General features: G+C 43.0%; 2 protein-coding genes and 1 long non-coding RNA gene across 3 annotated transcripts; all 3 read right to left on the bottom strand.

Annotated features, from left to right (window-relative positions):
- Positions 1-67: 67 nt before the first annotated feature.
- LOC129826395 (phosphoinositide-3-kinase-interacting protein 1-like) lies at positions 68-8,079 on the bottom strand. The gene is made up of 6 exons (XM_055887088.1): positions 7,794-8,079; positions 7,244-7,372; positions 6,456-6,572; positions 4,087-4,251; positions 3,724-3,802; positions 68-2,018 (listed from the first exon to the last, which is right to left on the bottom strand). The coding sequence occupies exons 1-6, from the start codon at positions 7,858-7,860 to the stop codon at positions 1,805-1,807; spliced, it is 771 nt and encodes a 256-aa protein (XP_055743063.1). The 5' UTR covers positions 7,861-8,079; the 3' UTR covers positions 68-1,804.
- Positions 8,080-13,544: 5,465 nt separating this feature from the next.
- Positions 13,545-15,042, bottom strand: LOC129826396 (uncharacterized). The gene is made up of 2 exons (XR_008755028.1): positions 14,638-15,042; positions 13,545-14,569 (listed from the first exon to the last, which is right to left on the bottom strand). It is a non-coding gene; the product is annotated as an uncharacterized LOC129826396 (long non-coding RNA).
- A 7,302-nt stretch (positions 15,043-22,344) lies between these two features.
- Positions 22,345-27,565, bottom strand: LOC129826394 (uncharacterized). Its single transcript, XM_055887087.1, has 11 exons — positions 25,664-27,565; positions 25,316-25,386; positions 25,052-25,228; positions 24,900-24,961; positions 24,737-24,817; positions 24,608-24,649; positions 24,366-24,539; positions 24,258-24,293; positions 23,605-24,159; positions 23,214-23,325; positions 22,345-23,119 (listed from the first exon to the last, which is right to left on the bottom strand). Exons 1-8 carry the CDS (start codon positions 25,819-25,821, stop codon positions 24,258-24,260), a joined length of 801 nt encoding a protein of 266 aa, XP_055743062.1. The 5' UTR covers positions 25,822-27,565; the 3' UTR covers positions 22,345-23,119; positions 23,214-23,325; positions 23,605-24,159.
- Positions 27,566-27,790: the final 225 nt, after the last annotated feature.

Genomic DNA, 27,790 nt, shown 5'->3' with positions numbered 1-27,790 from the left:
CACTCACTTTTAGCAGGTTTCAGCTAAATTAAGGAACTCATTTAAAAGGTGAGGAATGAGGATGCAGTTATGCTTTTTCAAAGTCAATTTTATTGAAATCTGCCAAACGTACAAGTACTCATTTCCAATGATGAGCAACAGTGAAGAAACATTTAAAAAACAGCATTGCACCAAAACTAAGGAACCACAATGATTGAAGAGTAACCAGTGATGGCAGAATGACAACCATTTCAAAGATTAACTCTAAATCACAAAAGACAACCATTTGGAGTGATGCAAGATATTGCATTAGCAGAATAGAGAAATCATGTAAAGCAGAAAGATATTACATTGGTCAATAACATGTTACATTTTCTAACCAACTGTGGCATTACTTTCAGCATCCTGTTTCAAAACATGCAACAGGCTGCTTATTATGCAATTATTCCATCCTGTAAATATCTAATATGGTAGGTTACCTCAGTTTTGGACTCATATCCTGTTTACCCTTTTACTTTGCTCATCTGCTTGCCCTGACATTTGGGACACAATTCAAAATGGTCTAAATTCAATCTAATGCCCCAGGCTTCAACTTTTAAACAGACTTCTGTTCTGCCCAAGCATCATTCAGACAGCCTCTGTCCGGTTCTAGCCAGACCTCAGACTAAGCTGTATTCTGTTTCACAGCTGTGCTGCTGCATTTCCTCCTGAGAACAGACTCTCCGATTTACAAAGACGTCTCCCTTTTCCTGTCAGTCTCTAACCTAAGGAACCATACAGCCTGTCCTCTCATGTAAAGCCAACGACTCCTGATGTTTCTAGTTACTGCACACTCCTGATGTTTCTAGTTACTGCACATTGGTTTCTATCACCCAGCCTTATGAGTTAAACAGAAAGGTCACCAGGGGAACCATGTACAAATACATTCAGACGCATTATGCTAAGGCAATGTCACAGCTTCAGAGAGCAGGAGATGTTTCCTTTCCTTTTGCAGATCTGACATAAATGTTCCCTCATGCTAATTATTACTCCACACATCTGTTCCAACGGTCTTCGTTCCCTGATGCTAACTAATTACTCCACACATCTGTTCCAACAGTCTTCGTTCCCTGATGCTAACTAATTACTCCACACATCTGTTCCAACAGTCTTCGTTCCCTGATGCTAACTAATTACTCCACATCTGTTCCAATGGTCTTTATGATGTTTAACAGGGCTATCCTATTCCTATAGTAGATGCCCTCCCCATACCCGCCCTAGCGAAGCCAAAAGGGCCAGGGGAAGTGTAGCATTGTTTTCTCAGGTAAGCCCATAACACCAAACTGCCGAACACCTCAATATGAAAAAGAATAAGTAAAGGCTATGAATTCCCCCTTTCCAAACACTGTCTCCTACTCTTCATCCAAAGCTTATAACATCCCCCTCCATCATTAATGTTGATTGATGCACATCCCATTCACAAGACAATCATACTGCTATAGCAGAGCGTCAGCCCATGGTCATGTTTTCTTGGATATCAAATGCACTGTTTCTTAATGAGCATCCCTGACATGCACTTTTGTACACAACCATCCCCGATTGGTCTCCATGTGGAGTGAAATTAGTCCTTCAATTCCACCTGTTGTCATATTTTTCCCCTGTTGGTGACACGTGTGTTAAAACCAGGGCAATAAGGAAACAGTTTAGTCTTTGGAGCTCAGTTCTGCTCCCCTTCTCCTCATAGGCCTTTAAAAAAGGGGGGTGATTTGGGGGCTGAGAGGAGTATTTGGATCCTCTGAGGTTCAAATGTCCTTGTTCATTCCCAGTCCAGTGGGGTGGTCAGTGCTCAGGCTCCTGGGGTACCAGACTGCTGGCCCATCAGGGGGTCTCCCCCCTCCATGCCCTCCTGGGTGGGGGTCTGCTCCTCGGCCATGATGACGATGGAGTTCTCATCCACCAGCTCACAGGTTGGGTTGGAGAAGGCCGACAGGGGCAGGGTGATCCTCTGCATCTCCCGCTCATACACTCGCTGCTCATGCTGCTTCTTCAGGTCCCGACCCCTGCAACAAACAGCACAGACACAAGAGGTTAGGATGACGGTGGTACTGATCATCAGAGCAGATTATGTAGGCGCATGGTGTTGTTTACACTAACAGTTTACAGGACTAATGTCTTTAACCTGAAGGGGAAAAAAACACTGCTATGAATCAGAGTTTCATCATAGCGTGCCTCTGAAACTTCCAATGACCTGCATCATCTTTCGAAACACAGAGACAGCTAGGTAGCGATTTCTATTTATGACCAGAACGAGAGGCAACGTCCCATACTGAGTCTCATATCACTGGGATGAGGCTATTTTCAACAGTGGCCATTAACCTTGCGGTAGCAAAAACGACAGGGCCAGACAGACCGGTTCGAGACAGTATCTGGTCTGGCACAGGGAATGTTTTGATGGGACCGGGGCTAGGTGGTGGCAGGCATCCTGCAGTATGACATAAGCCAGACCAGGCAGCTGACTGGGGCAGAGTGTCAAATGGCACCCTATTTCCTAGAGCTCTTCTCAAAAGTAGTGCACTATGGAGGGAATAGGGTGCCATTTGGGGTACAATCTGAGGGTGTGAGATCTGCTGAACCCCATCCAACACAGGGAACATGCCATACTGTTGGACTGGCGCCTCTTCCTGCTTGACTGCTTCTATGCGACACGTTACGTAACTGTGCTCTGCTCCACTACAGCACTGATTCCTATGCATTGGGTTTGCATAGTGTAATTTTAAAAATCAGCAATTACTCCTAAACCCACTATTCACATTTTTCCTTGTCTTGTGGGGCCATCCTTCCAAATCTTGTTGACTTGATAAGCACGGGCTTCAGAGGCTAAACCTTTTTCTTAAACCTTTTATTACTACGTGAGAAAGAAATCAATTTCCTTGACCGATTTAAATCAAGCTATTTGAAACACACCACCCCCCCAGCTTCTTAGAATAGATAACGCTGACAGTCACATAATCAGATTGGACAGAAAAAAATGGAGCTCCAGAACATTTAGTTCTGTGCCAGAGGCCATCAGTCAGAATACCCCATCTGCAGAACTGGGTCCTTCTCTCTGCACCACTGCAGTATATTCTCTATCTCCCCCCAGGACTCCTGCATGCTCTCCACTATTTCAGAAACATCAAACGCGGGTGCCTAAAATAGCCAGGCTACAGGCGCTCTCTTTTTTTCTCCCTTCCGCTTTCATGTTGCTTCTGAACAGGCCTCATCACATTGGAGAGAGACAGCTATCAGGATGGGTAGTGGAGGGAGGCAACAGGATGGGTAGAGGGGGAGGTAGCCTGTGGCCTCTGCTCCACATCCTGGTAACATTCTGTGCCAACTGCCCACACAAGCCCTCCCTCACCCCACTGACATTCTGCCTGAGAGGTTTCAAGCCTTTAACTGCTGCCTGTGTCATGGACACAACAAGTCTAAGCTGTGCAACGCTACATCAGAGTTCTGAATCACCAATATAGCGGAACATTTTGTTAATGTTCTATTTCGGTCTCTCTGCGCTGTAGAAATAAGCATCTGTTGCAAATCAATGTAACATTGTGTGTCCCTACTCTCTGAGGCACCATTTGGTCTAGTGGTTCCCGGGTTCCACTTCTTATGTCACTCAGACATACCACATGATGCAACCTAACAAAGTAGTAGACAATAGCTAGGGTTGTAATGCTCTGTGTCGCCAGTCGGAGCACCTAGTACAGCATAGTGGCTGATACTGACCTCTTGTAGAAGTAGCCGAAGGTGATGCCCACCCCCATGAGGATGATGATGGCCATCATGAGGATGCCAACCACATAGCCTGAGAGAGACAAGACACACAGACTATGGTTACCAAACTGAATTCAAAGGTTGGTATACAGTCTGCATTTTAAAATGTACATATCAGTGCACCTCACATTTTATCCATATGATAATATTGTGAGTCCTTTTTAACTCATTTATATCCATCTCATTCTATTGTACCAAGCCAAGCTGCATCAAGCTGGACCACTTTTTAAGAGTATCCCTTGAGGCTCACGTTATGGCCCTATGACATCCCCCCTATGTTAATCCCTCTGCTTCAGCAGTGAGATAAGGACATACCGAGAGTGCCCAGGTCCTTCTTCTTGGGTCCTGTGCGTATCCGCTGGCTGATGCCAATGACTGGCTGGACCGCAGCGCCCCCTCCCTGGGCTGACCCAGACTTGGTCAGCTCAAAGACCTCTCTCTGTGCTGTGGTAAGGGGGCCTGCCTCTGTAGGGGCTTCGTCTGTGGACAATATGAGAAAAGCAGATAAGATCAACAGCCAGTCCCCATACACCGCCCGACCACCATGTTAGTTTGCTTTCTAGGTTCACTGATGTTGCCTTTGGGTTTGCATACTTGAACACATGATAGTAGTAGTGGATTCAATTAAACTGTATTGTTTAATTTCACTCTAAGTGCTTTTATTGTAGAATAAATGTGTGAATAATTTCCACTTTGTCCCATTTTAAGAAATCAGACAGCATGGTTTCTAAAATCACTGCCTTTGACATTAAAAACATTGCTGCATGGACTCAGGACGAGGAGAGCTACTGGATTATCCATCATTTGTTCACTTTGGAAGCAGTTCTATAAAGAAATTAAATATAAAAAAGGACAGCCATTTCCCAGCAAAATGGGGCAGAAGTGCACTACACGTCTCGGAGGAAAGGAAGCTGCTAGTGTCAACATCTGCTCTTGAGCTCCACTGAGTCAGGCCCTACCCCTCCAGAAAAAGTTGTTTATCAACTCTGCTGGAGTTGAAGAGCCTGAGGTCATAACCATCAGTAGCCAATTACCTACTGTCTCCATGGTAAAAGTATAACTTTCCACCAATGGGTTGAGGAATAGGGTGGGGCTTACACCTACCCTGAGGCAGCCATCTGCCTAACAAGTTATGGCTCTACAGGCTCAGTACGGACAGGGCCCTTGTTATTGCTTGACATGCACTGCCTTCCCAGACAATGTGAGAGCAAAGGTCAAACCCCAGGAAACAAACTCAAAGTGGATTAACTGACAAACTGGCCTAGTCTTTTCTTCTCCCACAGCTTCTCACGTGGGAGAAGATATTTCTCTAGAGATGTTCAAATAAGACAGCTAATTAGGCATTATGCACAAAGAATTAGGATTAGAATACTTTAATAGGATCTCTACAATTTTGCTGCAGTTCTTGTATAAATTGTTGCATTAAAATAAAATAACTACAAATATACCGTCAAAAAATATTGTAGCAAAAGTGCCCTAGCTTCCTTATGAGAATAAATACATTCTAGGTTCCCAAGAAAGAAACCAAGGGGAGCCATGTGTTTTCTTTGTTCTCACGGCCCACTCTGGGGGGGGGGGGGGGGGGGGGGAGTCCCACCATATCACTTCCAGACTCTCACTTTGGATTTAATAATAACATTCACAGGGTTAGAAAGAGCCTCAGAAAAAGATTTACATTTAATCTCTTTAAAAGTTACACATTCCCCAAATACAGTGACACCCTTTTCCAAGAACTGCATCTACATTCAATTTAGGGAAGGGCTGAGACGACAGTCTTTTTCCCATCCAGTAATGCATTTTGCCCAGCCTTGACCTACATTTCAATGTGTGCACAATATTTATATTCACTCCGTCGCAGCTATGTTTAAACAGCATTTTACATACATTTTCCCAATGTAGTGCGTTCACCTGTGCACTGTATGCATTTCAGAAACCACGTTTCCATCCACATGTTTTACGCAAGTAAAGTCATACCGTATAAAAAATAAATAATAAATCACGACAGCTGTGATGGAAACAGGAAGTTTCGGTACAATTTTATAAATGCCGACAGATCGTTCGTTCAACATTGTGCGATATTTGTGTGTCTAAAATAAATGTGAATAATGGCAGTGGAAACACCAAAAATTGATAGAACAACCTTCCTATCGAAGTAAACTTGATATGGTGTGTGGTCCTCCACTATGACTTGGGAAACCGTGCAGTTTATTAGGCTACAGATTAAATAAATGATTTACTTCACAGGGTGGTGAAAGTGCACAGTGATTTTGATGCTCCTTTCCAATAAATATTGAGGGTCTTATTCTGGTGACATGACAAATAAAAATATCCTCTCCCTTATCCATAATAATCTCATTATGTCGACTAGCATACCCGCGCAAGCTTTTGGCTAGAGCGCACAGACCAAAACCAGAGTAGGCACATTTGCTATTTAATGCAACGGTTTTAGTGACAAAACTATCAGTAACTTTGAAAATGCGATGGAAACGCATTGAACTTTAGATGTCTTTTGGTACATGAAAACTTAAGTGAAAAGTACATGTTGTGTGCACTGTCATCACGTACTGAAGTCAGTTTGGTGGAAACATGCCACTGGTGAGAAAATGTGCATATTTTTTTTATGCAGCTTTTAGAATAGTCACATGAAAATATGTTGCCAGTTGGATGGAAACCTAGCTAAATACCTTTGCAGGTGTCAATGGCACAGGATTGTCTCCGGGCCTGTGCGTCTAGGTCAGTCACGTAGCACCAGGGCTTCAAAGAGGAGTCTGGGTTACGGCAGTAGTTATGGTCCCCAACGCCTACAGAGCATAAAGAAAAGGACACATCAACCAAGTCTTCACAAGGATAGTAAAACAAGGAACATTCTGACAAGTGGGGACATGTTGCTGGTCCCCACAAGGCCATTTTAGGCTGAAGTTCAGGATCACAAGTAAGGTTAGGACTAGGGGTTAAAGTTAGGTTTAGCATTAGGGAAAATAGGATTTTGAATGGGAATAAATTGTTTGGTCCCCACAAGGATAGTAAAACAAACATGTGTGTGTGTGTGTGTGTGTGTGTGTGTGTGTGTGTGTGTGTGTGTGTGTGTGTGTGTGTGTGTGTGTGTGTGTGTGTGTGTGTGTGTGTGTGTGTGTGTGTGTGTGTGTGTGTGTAGATATGCATGTGACATCTTTGATATGCTGTACTACTGAAATGCATACTCTGGGTAGGTATTTTGCCAACAAGATTCAAAGTTCAAACCTGACCTTGCTAATATAACCCACACAGAGAGACTAGAGCCTGCAGTTATACACTCTAAATAACATCTATAACCAAACAAACTGTTTACCATTAAAACAAATGTGAGTGACATTTAAATCATGGCACTTGTAGTGAACACCATAGCAATGGTAGCAGATGATAAACTTGTGTAAAATCAATGAAACATCAATTTGATGGCATATTACATGTTTGATTGTGTAATGTAATTTACCCATTTGTGAATCTGTATATGCCATTACATCATAGTCCCGGGTTGTGTTGGTCCAGTTTAGACAGGTTAGTCCTGTGGAGGAGCTCTGTTGCTCCCCTCTGTACTCCACACCATTGAATCTGATGCAGTCTGGGGACGCATTCAGTGATTTATGGGAAAATTGTATTGAAAATTAAGAGGATAAATTACCAGTAAATAAAACATACTAAGTGTGGAATGTAAAAAAGTCTGACGTTTTCACAATGTCATACATTCAAAAAGGAATTCCCATGGAAGTTTCACAATTATGCTTAATAATCAACAAAAATTGTATTCTTGAATTTTCTTGTTGTAAACAAATACATTTTATAACTTATTTTGCAACTGCTTAGACATTTCTCAGGTCCTACACAATAATGTAACTATAAAATCCACATTTTAAACTGAAAATAGGATGATAACTTTTTAAACAAAGCCTTGCACATTAATTAAGTAACAAATGCACACATTCTATCGGATAATGTGGACTAATGTGAACAAAAGCATTGATTTTCAGTCATATGAATGTTACCTTCCACAATGGATGCGCTGTCCACAAAAGCGACGCTCAGCAAAACAAAGTGCAACGACAAAAACATACTGTAGAATTTATAGGATGAATAAAAACGAAAACAATATGCACGAAAATTAAATTGATAGGTTATTTCTCAACCCAAAAAAATACTTTGTGCGGAAGAGCCTATGCTGAATAATTCAGTCAAACTGCTCCCATCTACAGATCAGCCCTTTTTTGTCGAAGTGAGTAGATCTTTCTTCGTAAACAGCCTTTCTCTTGGACAAGGAAATCCCATTTGCTGTATCGTGACGCGGCGCCAGCATCTTCAAGGTCCTAGAGCCAACCTCTCCATGCAGAAGAACAGGTGTGTAAAGTACTTAAGTCGCTTTTTTTTGCTATCTGTACTTTACTATTTATATTTTTGACAACTTTTACTTTACTACATTCCTAAAGAAAAAGTACTTTTTACTCCATACATTTTCCTGACACCCAAAAGTACTCCTTATATTTTGAATGCTTAGCAGGACAGTAAAATGGTCCGATTCACACACTTATTATCAAGAGAACATCCCGACTGCCTCTGATCTGGCAGATGCTTCGTTTGTAAATTATGTCTGAGTATCCATAAATAAAACAATTTTAAAAATGGTGCCGCCTGCTTTGCTTAATATAAGGAACTTTTGATACTTAAGTATATTTTAGCAATTACATTTACTTTTGATACTTAAGTATATTTAAACTTTCACTTGAGTCATTTTCTATTAAGGTATCTTTACTTTTACTCGAGTATGACCATTTTGTACTTTTTCCACCACTGCAGAAAACAAGCTTTATCCATTGGGACCAAGTTTGAGCACCTGTTGCGTGACACTGCGAATAAAATAAATGAAGCATTGTTGCAATGTTGTCTCTGTACAACAACGTGAGCATGCTGCAGGTAACTCAACTGATCACTAATCCCAGCAAAGCCAAATTAGTAGTCTACTAAATGGCCTTTGTGTCCATGTTCTAATCCAGGGATGGGCAACTCCAGTCCTTCGGGCCTGTGTGGTGTCACACTTTTGCCCCAGCCCCAGCTAACACACCTGACTCCAATAATCAACTAATCATGATCTTCAGTTTAGAATGCAATTACTTTAATCAGCTGTGTTTTCTAGGGATGGGGGACAAGTGGGACACCATTCCGGCCCATTTCCACTGAGGGTCCTACATGGAACTAAAAACGTTTCTCCTATGGACAGCCGAAAACCCCTTTTTTCTGAAGGTGTACATGCTCAAATAGATTAAGCCTATTTGGCACTGAATGCTACTCATTTTAATTAAGTTATGGTGAGGGTCATACAACACAGTTTGATTTGAATAACTCATGGTTTCTCCTGATATTTGAGTGGCTTAATAATTGTTTTTATTGGTAAATAATATCTGGTTCCTTTGGATCTTCTGATCTGAAATCTGTGTTAAATGAAACAGAGGAAGAACCATGAAGTTGTTACTCTAGATTTGGTCACCAAGGGCCTTGTTATACTGATCACTGATCAGTTTTTTCCAATCTTTTTTTTTTATGGTGGTAAGACTTGATCTCCTCCTTTGGCAGCATAGAACTGCCCTGACAATCAGATTATAGGCTGCAGGAAACATGTAAAGAAAAAATAAATGCAGCAAAAGAAAAAAGGAACAATCTCCCTGTACAGTAGCAGCATTGAAACACTTCTCCCTTGTTTGTTCACCATTTATCCTGCTGGCCCACAAGGCCAAATAGAACACATTACAGCACTCATAAATAATTTGCCCCACTGCCCTACTTTGCAAGCTTCCAAAACATCACTTTAGAGACTGTTCAGAGTCCAGACACTGTTCCACTGTATATCTCAAATCTCTGCCTTCCTGAGCTGTCCAAAGATTTTCCCCAAAAACTCACACTCAGCCAACAGACATACTGGATTAGTTTACTATTCAGACGTTCCTGCTTTTTAACACTAAAATAAAACACTCTAATGATTTACTTGCCTTCATTCTAAATACAATCCTTTCTGCAAATTTTGTTGACAGAGATTTCAACTTCACTGTGGCTTTTTACTTACAGGAGGTCTAATCCCAGAGAAACTTTTACCAAAAATATTCACAATATTTTAAGGACAGTGTTAATTTAGTGTCAGAGTTACTTGAATTATTATCAGACACACCCTATAAAATAATGCTGGCAATAGACTTAACATTCAACACTTTATCCCAGACAGACCCTTTCATCCCCGCACACAGCCCCTCTCTCTCAACCCTACTGTATTCTCCCTCAGCCTCAGTCACTGACCCATGTTGATGTCACTGACAGGCCAAGACTTCATAAGGGCATGGGGACCGAAGGAGGCCAATGTTAACTGCTATCTCCTCTCCTTGTGCAGGCAGCTGGGTGCTTAAAGGAGAGAGGCCCCTGTCATTGTTGGCTGACCCCAGCAGAAGGAGAGAGCCACAGGCCACTAACAGAGCATGACTCAGTCAGCGTTCACTCAGCAGCGGCTTTTCACACAAATGTCACCCTGCTTTGTCAATTACCAATACAAACATTCTCCCTCTCTCTCTCAAACTCTCTATCCCATTCTACAGTCACTCGTTCTTTCTTCCCAAGCTAACACAAATACTCTCTCACGCTCTTTTTTCTCTCATGTAAACACAAATACCCACTGCTGCTGATAGCAGTGTAAGAGGAAGTTAAAACCAATCTTATTCAAACTGACTTAATATATTTGATTAGCTCTTTACATTGAGTTGACCTAAAGTCATGTTGTGTTGATGCTGAGTAAAGTGTGAATGTTCCCTCTTATTGTTTTCTTAACCAGAACAGAAGACTGGCAGTGATATGTCAGTGAGTGGAAAAGCAGATTCCTTGTGACCTTAAATGGAACACACAGCTCATAAAAGCCTTGATGCTTACTTGGCCTTGTTCCTGTCTGCCGTGGCTAATCATTTCATTACATGGACACAGACTTAATGAAAACCTCTGAGGCTGTATCCAGGTAACCCTGCAGTCTCAGGGAATGGTAACAAAGGCTCTAATAAGGCCAGATGGTCTGCCTCCAGGTTCCTATTAAACCCTAGCCAGAGTGCAGGAAACACACACACCGACACACACACACACACACCCACACACACACTCCGGAAAAAAACTTACATTTTCTTAATTATCTATGGAAAGTTTCCCATGGAAAAACAATTGGACAGTTAAATAGGTCATAGTTAGAGTGAGCCAGACAAGGAAACAACACCGAAGTGAAAGGAGCAAGAAAATACTAAAGGGTTGTATATAAGATTACACAAGTTGTTTCCATTATTCATTTCATAATGTATTTTTTAGTTCAGTGTTCAGACATACTCAAGGACCGAAATCACAACATGTTATTTGTCTGTCTGTAAGTCGCACAGAGTTCACATAGAAACATTTGTACTGTTTGTTTTCAAAGCACATAGTGTTGGTATCACAATGGGTAAATCAGTAGATTATGTTAAAGTGCTATAGTATTGTACCTGCTCTTAGACATATTTAAATCCTGTAAGATTATACACCCTGTTTATCTCCCTGTGTCTCTAATTTCTAAGACGTCTTAGGAACATGGATTGAATATATAGTCCCGTGTAGCTCAGTTGGTAGAGCATGGCGCTTGCAACGCCAGGGTTATGGGTTCGATTCCCACGGGGGGCCAGTACAAAAAAAGTATGAATGTATGTACTTGTAAGTCGCTCTGGATAAGAGCGTCTGCTAAATGACTTAAATGTAATGTAAATGTAATAAGTGGCATGTATGAGTTATTAATACAAATTTGATCTCAGAAGTGGTTACATAAAATAGATGAACACAGGTACGAGAGTTAGAGACCTCTCTCAGAGACAGATGTCTACAGTAAACCAATAGGGACCAACACTAAATACCACAGGATTTAAAAAAAAACTTAGTAATGAAAATAAAGCATACCTGGTAAAAGTAGCAAAAAAGTTTCACCACAACACTTGAGCATGAGGTGGATGACAGGCAGTCAGTGCAATGAAAAACAGATATATGATCATGTAAACATGTCTGAAAGAGACCGCATAGATATGCTGGCATGTGGAAATGTTTTTTCAGAATCAAACGTTCTGATAATAGACTCTTGTTTTCTTAAGTTATCACTACCCCCTTTGTGTGCTGCCCTCCACATCCTGGAACCACACTATTATTTCCTCCAAGGCCAAGAAGGCAGCATTTTATTATTTGTCTGACTGTTGATCACATCTGGTGTATACGCTCCTCGCCTCAATAACACTACATCACACATGATCACACTGACCTCCTCCAAGCACATCAAAGACATATTAGAAAAGGTCATTCAGACCCAATGTACACACAAACTCTTCCAAAGAGGGTGGACAGCACAGTAGCTGTAGCCTCTTATCAAATATTTGCCTGCACTGATAGATGCACATCTCCAACAAAAGGAGTGGACTGCTGTAATGATTATGATGTAAGACTGTTCTAGTGTGTAGGGTGTTGCAGGGCAACCAGCAGCTCTACAGTACAGTCAATCATCTTCATCTGACGGAGGGAGGCAGGCGGTCTGACAATGGACACTTATCCAGGCAGAAGGCCGGCCACTAACAGAGCATAAAGCTTTGTATTCCCATGCTGTTCAACAACCCTGTTGTCTGTCTGTCTCTACTGCTGCCGGCCTACTGCTGGCATTACGTCACCGTCTGAGTCTCTTTGCTGCAGATGAAACCCAATAAGACGTAGCTAATATAGAAAGAAGAAGTGAGTCGTAAGACTACAGTACGTGGGTGAGAAGAAAATACCCAGGATAGAATATGGTCTGCCTTTGGTGTATCATATTGTGATTGTCTTGTGTATGCATAAGACATTGATTGTTGTATATATTAGGTGCATGCGAGACCAGGGAGATGGACCTGTCCAGAGTAGTGTAATAGGAAATGGAACTGTACTAATTAGCTCATTTTATGAAACAAACAACTTTTTTTTTCTGTAATAGAACCCCACAGTGGAGTGGTCATAATACCAATAAAACCTAGCGGTCAAACCGGAAAATGGTTCCAATACTTTTTAAACCATTTATTTTTCCCATAGGGAATTTTAGAAACTCTTCAAATAGGGGCTGTGTTTCATGTAGGTTTACCCTGGCGTGACGTTTTGATAACAGTGTAAATCTCTCTAGAACAAGGGGACTTTTATCAATATATTCAGCTCTATTTACACTCAGATTAGAAAATGGGAATTAAAATCAAAGTAGACATCATGCAAGATTACAAATACCTGCAAGCTCCTGTCTTGTCCAGATCATCATGTCGTTTGTAGTCCTTTATGATGGCCACATTAGCAGCTGATTAGCATTCATTTTTTGTCAGGGTAAATACAGGCGAATATATTGATAAAAGTCACCTTATCCTAGAGAGATTTACACGGTTATCAAAACGTCATGCCAGGGTAAACCTACATGAAACACAGCCCTTATTTTAAGTGTTTCTAAAAACCCCTTATAGGAAAAATGAATGCTGGAAAAACAATTGGAACCATTTTCTTGTATGATGCTAGGTTTTATAACTCATACTGTGATACACTGTTTGTCACTACCATTGCTACCTAACCTTGCTGCATTCCCCCCTTCCTTTATTAAATGTAATCCTTGATGCTTTTCTTAAATTGTATGTGGAGGCATCACTGGCTTGAGCACCCTTAAGTATGTTTTTTTTTAAATTGTATAATCATTTCAATCAATCAACAGGAGAAAAGAAAAGGCAATGTAGTTTACTGTAGACTGAAATGAAGGGTGCCTTGCTGTGGCTGCTGGGGGGTATGACAGTTACACCAGGAGTGGTCAGAGGCAGTTGGAACCGGTCTAGGGAGTCAGAGCTGTATGCATATCCTCACAGAGGGGCTTTGTTCATGGTCTAGTCAAGTACAACAGAGGGATTTAACGTTGGGCTACAGATAAAACACATCTAAACATAAAAGGCTATAGGAAAGAGAGGACAATCCCACTTGAATAGATTATTTAATCTATGACATTAAAAACATAACTTTTAAAACCATGCAAAATATTACTTGCATCATGGTTGCATTATTATTACACAGACATGCACTTGCATGGAAACACAATGTTAATAAAACAAGCAATGGCATCAACTGAAATGAGGCTCTTTGGATGAGTCAGTATATACACTCAGCTCAGGCATTGTAGGTGTAAGGAGAGACTCTCCATAGGTTATAGCTGTTCAATACTTAGCAGGCCTCATCAGCAGCAGTAAGTAATCTGATCATTGCCATTCATCTGGCTGTAGTCAGTCAGCTCTCGTACATTACTCATCTGAGAGCCTTCCTGCCAAATGCTACTGCATTGTACTGTAGTGTAGGATAGGAACATAGGAATTAAGCAGCTGCAGAGTGTCCATTCAAAGTCCACATAGTTTGTAACTTCTGTAGGCATTCATACAGCATCCATGGATGTATTTATTCTGGACTTAGATCATCAAAGAGGAGGTCCTAAGGAAATAAATTGTGTGAACCAGACTACTGTATCATCCAGGCAGGTCTCCAGTCATAGCTGCAGTAAAGGCAGCAGGCAACTGGACACCGTTCTGGCTGGACATACAGGTAATTTCCTGGATGTTCTTACATAAACTCTTAGGATCACAGAGGGGCCGTAGATCAGACATTTCCAGCAGCCACAGGAGGAATACTAGCCTGGCCAACAGGCCACCATGGAAACCAGAATCCATGAGAAGAGCCAACCAGGCCGGGTCCTGTGTCTCACCTAGAATGGAAGAACAGTTAGACACGATCAGTAAGTATGTGGCCCTTGGTCCTTGGCCTCTGTGTTACCTGGCTGGAGGTCTTTGCAGACCCCAAGGTTCTCCAGCAGGTCTGTAACATTCTCCCTGGCGCACACACCCACGCGCTCTGCCACCACTGACGATGCTGGGTACTTTCAGCGAGCTAAAGCAGGTATGGAAGCCGAGATGCTGACATCACAGACGGTTCTGCAAACACATTGACCTCATCCAGCTCATAGACTAGCACACCTGTGAAACACAGAGTGAACGATGAACAACAACAAAAGTACATAAGACTGAGTGACAAAATACATATTCTGTAGTGATGAGTGATTAACTGAAATGTCAGCTATTTTTCGTTTTTTAAACAAGTAATTGACCAACATCGGTTCAATTATTTAAATTCCATTTGGCTCGTTTTTTTCCAACGGGCTCAATGTGCACATTACGCTGCAGTTTCTCTAGAGATAAATCAGATCAAGCGTGAACTGTGCAATGTAGTAGGGAGTTGTAGTTTCCAACAGGCCAATGTTCTACATAGTTTAGCACAGAAAACCTGATCATTAACTACAATGACCATACTCCATTGCTTCTTTTTCTTATCTAGCAGGCGTAAAAGAAACACAGACCCGACAAATAGCCGCGCAATGGATTAGAGTCAATGTAGTTAATTATCAGGGCTCTTATAAATTATAAATCATGGCATAGAGAGCAGTTGCTTCATGAGGTATTGGTATTCAGCAGTCAAATGTATGCCTTATTTACTTTGAAGAACTACTAAAATAGTGATTTTTGTCAGACAGATGAGATGATGACTTTGAATTAAATAATACATTATTAATTGTTTTATTCTGTGTTGTTACAGCATTCAACTCACATAATGCATATTGCATTTAATGTAAAAAAAGAAGAAAAAAGAATAGAAGCCGAAACAGTGATCATTTTTTAAATAATTGAACCGACCTCAAAAAGCACTAAATCGCTCATCGCTAATATTCTGTCTACATGAGCATGTTAATTGCCTGTGAGTGCGGTAACTCACCCAGTGTCCCTGGCCTTCCTCAGTACAGGTCTCAGGTCAGACTTGGGAAGGTGACACAGCAACACTTCCAGGGCACCAGCGTTATCCCAGTATTCCTCCAGCAGCAGCTCCAGCAGGAAGGGCAGAGCCTGATTGACCTGCATCAGGTACAAGCTCATCTCCCCTCCTCTCCTGGCCTACTCTCATCCTGCAGCAGGTAAAGCCCTGTGTTGATCAACATGTAGAGGAAGCACAAGTAGAGGATATTATCATGATGAGACAAGATAAACGACAGCAGCTTGTGAGGAAGTCAGTAGGTATAGTATACTGTACTTTTTAATCTACGACCCTGCTCTAGATCTCTACCTGGTGCTCTGGTGCTAGAGACAGGGAGAGGAGTGTGGTCCCTTAGGACCATGCTCAGTGACGTGGCCCCAGCCAGACACGGCCCAGGCTATCCTGAGAGCCTCAGGGGCCTTCAGGGCCGGGTGGACCGCCAACAGACTGCACCAGCAAGGATACAGAGATGTCTGAAGACTGAGATAGAGGGAGAAGAAAAAGACTCTGAAAGTTTCGGCATGTTTATTGTGTCTCTGACACCATAATGACATGTTATTGTACAGTGTAATAAATCATGGCAAAAAACAGAGAAGAGTGTGGTGTGCTGAATCTGTATCCTGACCTTTGGGAGAGCAGCAGGCTGGCATCCCACAGGGTCTGGGAGAGGAACTCTGTACCCCCTTCTGTTGCCCGCCAGGGCCACCAGCAGCAGCTCCACACACTCCAGCAGGACTGGACCATCCAGTGTGGGAGAAGGAGATGGGTCCTGGGACAGAGTCATCACTGCCACTAGGGCTGTCAGATACAGTATATCCTGCTGTACTCCACACTCTGGTCCAACAGCGTCTCCTTCAGGTTGGCCGGAGCAGAGTGCCATTCAACACCATTCAACATAACACAGCAAGGTCAGGTCAGCATTGTCAATTCAGGAATGTGGAGTCAATAAAGGGACTAAAAGGGCAGCCAATAGGTGGGGACACTTAGCTTTCCAGAAACTGAAGGAGGTGTAACACGGGCACTGACACAAGCATATTGATTGGACCTATGGGGCTTTTATCAAAGGCAAAATAATGTTTTCTTTATATAGAGGAAGTATCAAGAGCTCTTATCAGACTATGCTACAGGAAACATTTGTGGACTGAAAGGCAGATCACTATTTGGTCACCAATGGGTTATGGAGAGAATGTAGTGCAGTGTTGACTTAGTTTTCTTTAATACAACAATCTCAGGGAACCCATAATGACTTTGACACAACAGAGAAAAAGGACGGATATCCTTGACTGGTCTTGTTCAGGTCTGCCTGATTAGTTAGTATATAATAGCTGTGAGCTGATACACACCCATTTCATGAGAAAATAAAAGATTCTCAGCTTGATTTCAGCCCCATGCAGCAGTGTGTTTTAAGTCAAACATATCTTTAATGCCTTGGTTTCCTCATATTGTGCGTTGAAAACGAGTCCATGAAAACTGTTAGTAGGTTTTGGGCAGGGTGACTTTCTGCAGCACCTGTTGCATGCTGGTCCCAAACCATCGCCGCCCCTCCGCCGCACAACTGACCAATGACAGCCTCAGGTCGGAGCTCTCAGAGGATAAACTCCCCCAAACCCACTTGGGCTCTGCACACAAGAAATGGATAGAGCTGGAAGGAGGTGCACCCAACCTGTAAGGTGCACAAATCACATGTCATAAACTTTCTATATGGTGGGATGGTTAACACAAACACCATGCTATGGGTATGCTTTTATTCATTAACGACCTGTCAGTTTTTCAGGAGGAAAAAGGAAAACCTGGTTCAGTCTGCTTTCCACCAGACACTGAGAGATGAATTCACCTTTCAGCAGGACAATAACCTAAAACACAAGGCTAAATCTATATTGGAGTTGCTTACCAAGAAGACAATGAATGTTGCTGTGTGGCCGAGTTACAGTTTTGACTTAAATCTATGGCAAGACCTGAAAATGGTTGTCTAGCAATGATCAACAACCAATTTGACAGAGTTTGAGTAATTTTGAAAAGAATAATGGGCAAATGTTGCACAATCCAGGTGTGGAAAGCTCTTAGAGACTTACCTAGAGAAACTCACAGCTGTAATGGCCGCCAAAGATGCTTCTACAAATATTGACTCACGGATGTGAATACTTATGTAAATTAGATATTTCTGTATTTCATTTTCAATAAATTTGCTAAAATATCTAAAAACATGTTTTCACTTTGTCATTATGGGGTATTGTGTCACGCCCTGACCTTAGAGAGCCTTTTATGTCTCTATTTTGGTTTGGTCAGGGTGTGATTGGGGTGGGCATTCTATGTTCTTTATTTCTAGGTTTTGTATTTCTTTGTTTCTGGCCGAGTGTGGTTCCCCCCAATCAGAGGCAGCTGTCTATCGTTGTCTCTGATTGGGGATCATACTTAGGCAGCCCTTTCCCTACCTCTGTGTGGGATCTTGTTCTTTGTTTGTGTGCAGATAATTTGCACATCGAAGCGGTTCGGTTGTTGTATTCTTTATTGTTTTGTCCTTTCAAAGTTTCACTTCGTTATTCAATTATGTGGAAATCAAAGAACGCTGCGCCTTGGTCTCTTCCTTCCGACGACACCCGTTACATATTGTGTGTAGATTGGCGAGGGAAAAAATATGTTTAATCAATTTTGAATTGAGGCAGAAACATAACAAGATGTGGAATAAGTCAAGGGGTATGAATACTTTCTGAAGGCACTGTATATCTCACTAACTTATGTTTGGTGCATTGATGATGTGTGTTACCTGTGGCAGGACCAGTGTCTGTTCCCAGTCCTGGGGCAAAGGGGCCCTGGCTGTGCCCAGCAGGGTGTGTATGCTGTGGGCCAGGAGGGACAGAGCCTTACTGGCCTCCTCTGCTGACACCACTCATCCTGCTGACAGGATGAGCATGGGCAGTCCTGCCGCCCGCCGGGTCATTGACGTACAGCGAGACTGCAGCACCTCTAGGCCTTGGAGAGAAAACCAGTTAGCAGTTTAGCACACACACGGTTTAACCATACTAGCTAAATAAGCACGCAACATGATTGTTGAAGGTAAAATTAGATATGAATTGGCAGAGAATGATGCTGTACATCCCCGGCCTGGACCTAAAACATACTCTACAGAAACCCCATGAGAGCCCTGTGTGAGGTGTAGGTGAGTCCCTCAGCAGTGTCTGGGTAAGATTACACCTGCTTTAAAATGTGGGCTGGAATACTGCTACTCAGGAAGCAGGCACAGAACCTTGTGAAGCCCACACAGAGGCCCTCTACTGCCCACTGGGGGATAGAAACATGGATGCCAGGACTGAAGGTGAGACAAGAAACCAAGGGAGGCTTTGAGTTGTGGCCCATAGATGGATGTTGTATCCTTCTTACCCAGTGGCGACATTTGAGAAGAGAGGATTCTGTCTGCTTGGCCTAAGCAAGGATTCTCTCCACCAGGGAACCTAGAAAGATTCCCATTTCCTGAAATGCAAAACATTGCAATAGTTATTGAAGGCCAGAATGTATTTCTTAGTGGTGCTGAACATTTATTAGAATGTGCTGCCGGGTGGTCAGTGAGTGTAGATCGGTAAGATGTAGAGTACCTTGAGGTAGACCCAGCAGGATTAGACACTTGGTGGACAGGCACTTCAGATGATTGGGAAGAGTACTGCTCTAGCACCTGAGGGGTTAACAAAAAATTAATTAGAAACATTTCCACAACTAAACATACACTTACATACTCAGAGGTTAAGATGACTTTGTATAATATACATGTATAATATAATAGTGAGCTCCAAGTATTGGGACAGTGACACATTTTTTGTTGTTTTGGCTCTGTACTCCAGCACTTTGGATTTGAAATGTTACAATGGCTATGACGTGAGGGTATTATCATTTTTGCACATAGTCTCCCCCATTTTAGGGGACCAAAAGTATTGGAACAAATTCACTTATACAGTTGAAGTCGGAAGTTTACATACACTTAGGTTGGAGTCATTAAAACTAATTTTTCAACCACTCCACAAATTTCTTGTTAACAAACTATAGTTTTGGCAAGTCGGTTGGGACATCTACTTTGTGCATGACACAAGTAATTTTTCCAACAATTGTTTACAGACAGATTATTTCACTTATAATTCACTGTATCACACATCCAGTGGGTCAGAAGTTTACATACACTAAGTTGACTGTGCCTTTAAACAGCTTGGAAAATTCCAGATAATTATGTCATGGCTTTAGAAGCTTCTGATAGGCTAGTTGACATCATTTGAGTCAATTGGAGGTGTACCTGTGGATGTGTTTCAAGGCCTCCATCAGAATCAGTGCCTCTTTGCTTAACATCATGGGAAAATCAAAAGAATTCAGCTAAGACCACAGAAAAGAAATTGTAGACCTCCACAAGTCTGGTTCATCCTTGGGAGCAATTTCCAAATGCCTGAAGGTACCACGTTCATCTGTACAAACAATAGTACACAAGTATAAACACCATGGGACAACGCAGCCGTCATACCGCTCAGGAAGGAGACGGGTTCTGTCTCCTAGAGATTAACGTACTTTGCTGCGAAAAGTGCAAATCAATCCCAGAACAACAGCAAAAGGACCTTGTAAAGATGCTGGGGGAAACAGGTACAAAAGTATCTATATCCACAGTAAAACGAGTCCTATATCAACATAACCTGAAAGGCCGCTCAGCAAGGAAGCAGCCACTGCTCCAAAACCACCATAAAAAAGCCAGACTACGGTTTGCAACTGCACATGGGGACAAAGGTCCTACTTTTTGGAGAAATGTCCTCTGGTCTGATGAAACAAAACATAGAACTGTTTGGCCATAATGACCATTGTTATGTTTGGAGGAAAAAGGGGGAGGCTTGCAAGCCGAAGAGCACCATCCCAACCGTGAAGCACGGGGGTGGCAGCATCATGTTGTGGGGGTGCTTTGGTGCAAGAGGGGCTGGTGCACTTCACAAAATAGATGGCATCATGAAAAACAAAAATGATGTGAATATATTCTAGATAATATATTGAATATATATATAATATATTGATATATATAATATATTGAAGCAACATCTCAAGACATCAGTCAGGAAGTTAAAGCTTGGTCGCAAATGGGTCTTCCAGATAGACAATGACCCCAAGCATACTTCCAAAGTTGTGGCAAAATGGCTTAAGGACAACAAAATTGGAGTGGCCATCACAAAGTCCTGACCTCAATCCTATAGAACATTTGTGGGCAGAACTGAAAAAGCATGTGCGAGCAAGAGGCCTAAAAACCTGACTCAGTTACACATGCTCTGTCAGGATGAATGGGCCAAAATTCACCCAAGTTATTGTGGGAAGGTTGTGGAAGGCTACCCGAAACGTTTGACCCAAGTAAAAACAATTTAAAGGCAATGCTACCAAATACTAATTGAGTCTATGTAAACTTCTGACCTACTGGGAATGGGATGAAAGAAATAAAAGCTGAAACAAATCATTCTCTCTACTATTATTCTGACATTTCACATTTTTTAAATAAAGTGGTGATCCAAACTGACCTAAGACAGTACATTTTTACTAGGATTAAATGTCAGGAATTGTGAAAAACTGAGTTAAAATGTATTTGGCTAAGGTGTAAGTAAACTTCCGACTTCAACTGTATGTGTATTAAAGTAGTCAAAAGTGAAGTATTTGGTCCCATATTCATAGCATGCAATGACTACAAACTTGTGACTACAAACTTGTTGGATGCATTTGCTGTTTGTTTTGGTTATATCTCAGATTATTTTGTGCCCAATAGAAATGAATGGTACATAATATATTGTGTCATTTTGGAGTCACTTTTATTGTAAATAAGAATATGTTTCTAAACACTTCTACATTAATGTGGATGCTACCATGATTATAGATAATCTTGAATGGATCGTAAATAATAATAATGAGTGAGACAGTTACACAGACATAAATATCATATCTGTCACACCCTGGGGCCTGTTGCACAAAACTAGGATAAGGGATTAAGCCAGGATATCTTGGTGATCCTGGCTCAATTGATCCGTAATCCGGTTGCACTAAAGATGGATAGGGAGCAGGAGGATATGTTATGGTATAAATTACCATGGAGATTTATTCTGTGGAGCTAGCCTGCTCCAGACCAGGCTAAATTCCAGGATCTATTTAATCTCATCCCTAATGTCAGTCAGCAGTCACCACAAATGGAAACCAATAGTTATTTCACTGCTCACTATACATTGTTATCACATATAACTAGACCCACTGTCATTATTTAAACGTTTGTGATCATTAATTTCAATGATTTTGGATAAAAAATTATTTTTAGATGATGTTGCTATCATTAGATAATTTACAGTTTCCCATAGACTATAAGGCTATATATAAAATGATAGAATATTAGGGCCACAGAGGGGAAAAAAACACAAGTAATAATATTGTAACCAGTTGTTTTAAAGGAGGACATTTGTTAAAATGACAGATGTGGGGCATTTCGTGACATTGTACTTCAGTATGGTTTCATAAACAAAGACATGCTGATGTGCCAGAATATTAAGTATCACATTGTCATAAGTATCAAAACTGTAAAAACAATAGGTAGCTTTTCTGCAGAAAGAACCAGCCTCATAAATTTATGACTTTATCCTTTTTCTTCAGTGTGGCCCTAGTACTCTGTCATATAAACAAATACACATTCCATATGAATATAAAAACACAATGTGTAACATTATGTTCCTTTATTGAATAAGGACAAAACAAAGCAGGTAAACCATCAGCTCCTTTCGAAACTGAAGTCACAGTGACTCTACAAGATGGAAAGCACAGAATCCAAGCATATTATACAAAATGATACATACACATTCAAAGGTCTGTATATAACACACCCTGCATGTCTGCACACTAAAATAAATGCAGGACAAATCCATACACATCAACTGAACAGACAAATGAATGGATGCAGTAGCCTCCCTGCAGCCTTGTATTACACACAGTATACCGCACAAACATCATAAGAGGCCAAATTCATAAAAAAACGAACCCAAAAAAACCCAAATTCCTCTGCCACCGCAGGACATATTTAACCAAAATTGAAAGCACACATACTAACTAAAATAATTCAACACATATTGGTCCCTCAGCAGCCGACCACTGTCGTCATCAGGGAAGATTGCCGGATTGTCCCAGTCCATGGCTGGTGGCACTCTGGGGGCCCTCTCCTTCCTCAGGCAGGCCACATTGTGGAGGACAGCACAAGCCACAGTAATATCACATGCCCTAACAGGGCTGACCCTTAATTTGTGAAGGCAGTGAAAGCGTGCCTTCAGGAGGCCAAAGGTCATTTCAACTCTGGCCCTGGTCCTGGCATGGGCATGGTTGTAGGCCTGCTGTGCTTCCTGGGGGTCTGTGAAAGGTGTCAGGAGAAAAGGCTGGCAGCCATACGCCCTGTCTCCCAGCAACACACCAGAGAATTCACCTGTCAACACAAAATCTCATCATTACTACCTCATAAACACAGTGATATTCTTGACACAGCCATGATGGTTATAAATAGGGGTTGTGTGGCTTACCTTGTGATAGGCACTGATAGATTTCAGAGGACCGAAAGATTCTGGAGTCATGGACTGAGCCAGGCCATTTTGCCACAACATTGCTGATCACACAGTCAGCATTGCAGACCATCTGAAATCATAAGATGAGGAATATTACACCAATCAATGCACATCACTGGCAATGCAGAGTGTTCATCAATGGACAATATCAAAAAGTTATGTTCACCTGAACATTAATGCTGTGAAAGGATTTCCTATTCACAAAATCGGCCTCATGGGCACCTGAGGGGGCTTTTAACCTTATGTGTGTGCAGTCCACTGCACCAATGACATTGGGGAAACCTGTCACAAAGTAATGAGTATCCTACTATGTGTTAACAGTTGTCCTGTAATTTGTAGATCCTCTTACCTGCAATCCTATAGAACTCCTCTTTGATGTCACAGAGTCTTCTGTGGCCAGGGAAGGAGATGAAGACATCTGCTAATGCTTTGATAGCCAGACACACACTCCTTATTGTGCGGCAAATTGTGGCCTTGTTCAGCTGTTCTGCATCCCCCACTGAGTACAGGAAGGCTCCACTAGCAAAAAAGCGCAAGGCCACACAAACCATTTGCTCCACACTCAGTGCATGGCTCCGTGCAGTGCGGTGCTTAATCCTGGGACCCAGTAGTCTGCATAGATACCTGATGCCATCTGCAGAAAACCTGTATCTTTCATATAGATGGTCATCAGGGAAGGCCAGTGGGTCCAACCGGTCCCTGAAGACCCTTTCTCGCCTGAAGGCTCTCCTCAGCACAAGTGCTTCTTCATCCACCACATCTCGCACGAATGGGCATGCCATTGTCAGAGCAGAAAGGAACACACAATTTTGGGCCTTCATATAGGCTAGTGGCCACACCTGGTGCTGGGGGGGTGGGCAAAAGAGGGCGATGCCTTATAACGATGACTTGGTTGTACTGATTGCTGGGAAAATAAAAAAAACCTTAGAAAGATGCCACCGTCCTGTGTGCTCACAATAAGAGCTCATATGTCATGGCTCACTTGACTTTACGAGAATATACCTAATTTTTATTTTGAGCTGTGTCGTCTTCTTGGAGCTGGGGGAGGAAAGAAAAATAATGATTAATACATTTGTGTTACAGTTAGCATACATTGAAGGCATATCTCACCTCCCTCTCAAGTTTTTTTATTTCAAGGTCCAGTTTCCTAATTGTCCTCTTTTTTATTTCGGACTCCAGTGCAAGATTTTCCATCTTTTTCTTCTTGTACTGAATGTCCATGTCTGCCAGTTCTATTTGGCGCCGGAGGTGGTTGCCATACAACTTTCTGATAGCTTGTGAGCTCTGTGAACACAATACAATTAGCGCAGCTGGAATTTGGCAGGATGTGGTGTCCTTTTATTAATACGCACTATGTTGCCAGGCTGGTTTTCCCACTGTATAGCATCTGGGTCCTGTAAAATAAATTAGATTTTTTGATTTTGATGAGGACTCCTCACCATTGTAGAGTAAATAGTACTTTCACAGTCTTAACATGATACCTCATGCCTTCTGGAATCCAGAGAGATGGTCTCCTCCTCATCATCGTCTCCATCATGTGCTGTTGCACTGGGGCCTTCACCCTATCACATTTAATCGGATTCATATTGAAGCTAGTAGACAAGACATGCCAGGCCTACAGTATGCCTTTGATGGAGTACTCACTGGATCAGCATCGTCTGGTGCTTGTGCTGGTGGCTCTAACAGGAACACAGTGCTGCCAGACACTGCAAGGCAATAGGTAAACCAAAGTCAGACAGTCCAAATTGATTCAATATGAATGTGGTTGTATCCCATGTAGAGATGGAAGGACATACCTTGAATGAAGCGGGTGGCATCTTGGGAGGAACCTATGCTCGTCTCTTTCCCCCCAGGGATCCCCTCTAAGACGGGCCTGCCTTTATTTAGCTCCAAGGCCATGTCCTCTGCTGGGGTAAGGTCAGCCTTTGGTGACCCACCACCCGTGCCTTGTCTGTGGGTATTCTTTTTCACTGCTAAAACAGTACAGACAATGTGTGAGCAGGCACCTTCTGGGTACAATATATGCTTGTGCTTTGTTAAATATTAGTCAGGGACCATACCATTCTGCAGAATGTTCTTGTATTTGATTTTGACCTGCTGCCATGTCCGCTTTGGCCCGTTCATGTTTAATCTACACACACACACACTTAATGGAGTCACACTGCAAAAAATTACTTGGTATTTTTGTCTTGTTTTCAGTAAAAATATCAAAAAATGTATCATAGCTTTATACAGTGTGATGGAGTTACTTTACACAATTTCACTCATATCTGCAGTGCATTTCAATTAAAAATTTAACCGTTTCATAATTACAGTACAACTGCATTTTTGGAGATGTGAATTAAATATTTGAATTGTAATTGTGATGTTTCAGCGGAGCGGTGACTGTGTAATTGTGCACTACTTACGCATTCAGGCGGTCTGCAATACTTTGCCACGCTTTTTCTCTTTGCTTTATCACTGTGGCGGTGTTGCCTTTCTTCTTAATTATATCTTTTACCTCCTCGTATGCCTCCATGAGGATTTGTGCTTCCGACGGGGAAAAGTACGCGGCTGTAGTTGCCATGGTAAATCAGTTAATCTGTGATCTGTGGCGGGGTCTATTTGAGTGAGCCGTGAGCGCGCACCTATCCAGGATTGGTTTCACCTGGTTTAATGAATCCGTGTCTGCTCATCCTGGCTTGGTCTTTGTGCAACCAATTAAGCCTGGACGCACATGTTTTGGCTTCATTGAGCTCAGCTGAGTCATTTATCCCGGATGTCTTAATTCTACTTTTGTGCAACAGGCCCCTGGCCTTAGTTATCTTTGTTTGCATTATTATTTTAGTTAGGTCAGGGTGTGACATGGGGATGTATGTGTTTTGGTTTGTCTAGGGGTTTGTATGTTTAATGGGGCAGTGTCTTGTCTAGGTGTTTGTATGTCTATGGCTGCCTAGATTGGTTCTCAATTAGAGACAGCTGTGGTTTATTCTCTCTGATTGAGAGCCATATTTAAGGCAGCCATAGGCATTTGGGTTTTGTGGGTAATTGTCTATGTTCTATGTTGCATATGTGCACTTAGTTCAGTTTAGCTTCACTTTTGTTCATTTTGTAAGTGTTTATTTTTTCCTTCATTAAAAGAAGATGTATTTTTCACGCGCTGTGCCTTGGTCCTCTCTCTCTTATCAAGACGATCGTGACAGAATTACCCACCAATCTAGGACCAAGCGGTGTGTCAAGCGGCAACAGGACCCACCTACACAGGATTCATGGACATGGGAGGAGATACTGGATGGAAAGGGACCTTGGGCACAACCGGGAGAATATCGCCTCCCTCGTGAAGAGCTGGAGGCAGCTAAAGCCGAGAGGAGGCGATATGAGGAGGCAGCATGGAAGCAAGGCTGGAAGCCCGTGAGTACAACCCAAAAATGTCTTGGGGGGGGGGGCTTAAAGGGAGAGTGGCGAAGTCAGGTAGGAGACCTGCGCCTACTCCTTGTACTTACTGTGGAGAGCGAGAGTACGGGCAGACACCGTGTTACGCAGTAGAGCGCATGGTGTCTCCTGTACACGTGCATAGCCCGGTGCGGTACATTCCAGCTCCATGTATCGGCCGGGCTAGATTGAGCGTTGAGCCGGATGTCATGAAGCCGGCCCAACGCATCTGGTCACCAGTGCGTCTCCTCGGGCCGGCTTACATGGCACCAGCCTTACGCATGGTGTCCCCGGTTCGCCTACATAGCCCGGTGCGGGTTATTCCACCTCCCCGCACTGGTCGGGCGACGGGGAGCATACAACCAGGTAAGGTTGGGCAGGCTCAGTGCTCAAGGGAGCCAGTACGCCTGCACGGTCCGGTATTTCCGGCGCCACCTCCCCGCCCCAACCCAGTACCACCAGTGCCTACACCACACACCAGGCTTCCTGTGCGTCTTCAGAGCCCTGTGCCTCCTCCACGCACTAGCTCTATGGTGCGTGTCTCCAGCCCATTACCACCAGTGCCTACACCACGCACCACGCCTCCTGTGCGTCTCCAGAGTCCTGTGCGTCCTGTTGCTGCTCCCCGCACTAGCCCTGAGATGCGTGTCCCCAGCCCGGTACCACCAGTTCCGGCACCACGCACTAGGCCTAATGTGCATCCCCAGGGTCCAGTATGCCCTGTTCCTTCTCCCCGCACTAGCCTGAAGGTGCGTGTCTTTAGCCCGGTACCTCCAGTTCCGGCACCATGCACCAGGCCTACAGTGCGTCTCAGCCGGCCAGAGTCTGCCGTCTGCCCAACGGCGCCTGAACTGCCCGTCTGCCCAACGGCGCCTGAACTGCCCGTCTGCCCAACGGCGCCTGAACTGCCCGTCTGCCCAACGGCGCCTGAACTGCCCGTCTGCCCAACGGCGCCTGAACTGCCCGTCTGCCCAACGGCGCCTGAACTGCCTGTCTGCCAAGCGCTGCATGAACTGCCCGTCTGCCATGAGCCTTCAGAGCCGCCCGTCTGCCATGAGCCTTCAGAGCCTTCCGCCAGACAGGAGCCGCTAGAGCCTTCCGCCAGACAGGAGCCGCTAGAGCCT

The sequence above is a fragment of the Salvelinus fontinalis genome, chromosome 28, assembly GCF_029448725.1.
Source record: "Salvelinus fontinalis isolate EN_2023a chromosome 28, ASM2944872v1, whole genome shotgun sequence".
Lineage (NCBI taxonomy): Eukaryota > Metazoa > Chordata > Actinopteri > Salmoniformes > Salmonidae > Salvelinus > Salvelinus fontinalis.
The sequence above is the reverse complement of the archived record's forward strand: the minus strand, read 5'-3'. Positions and strand labels throughout refer to the sequence as shown.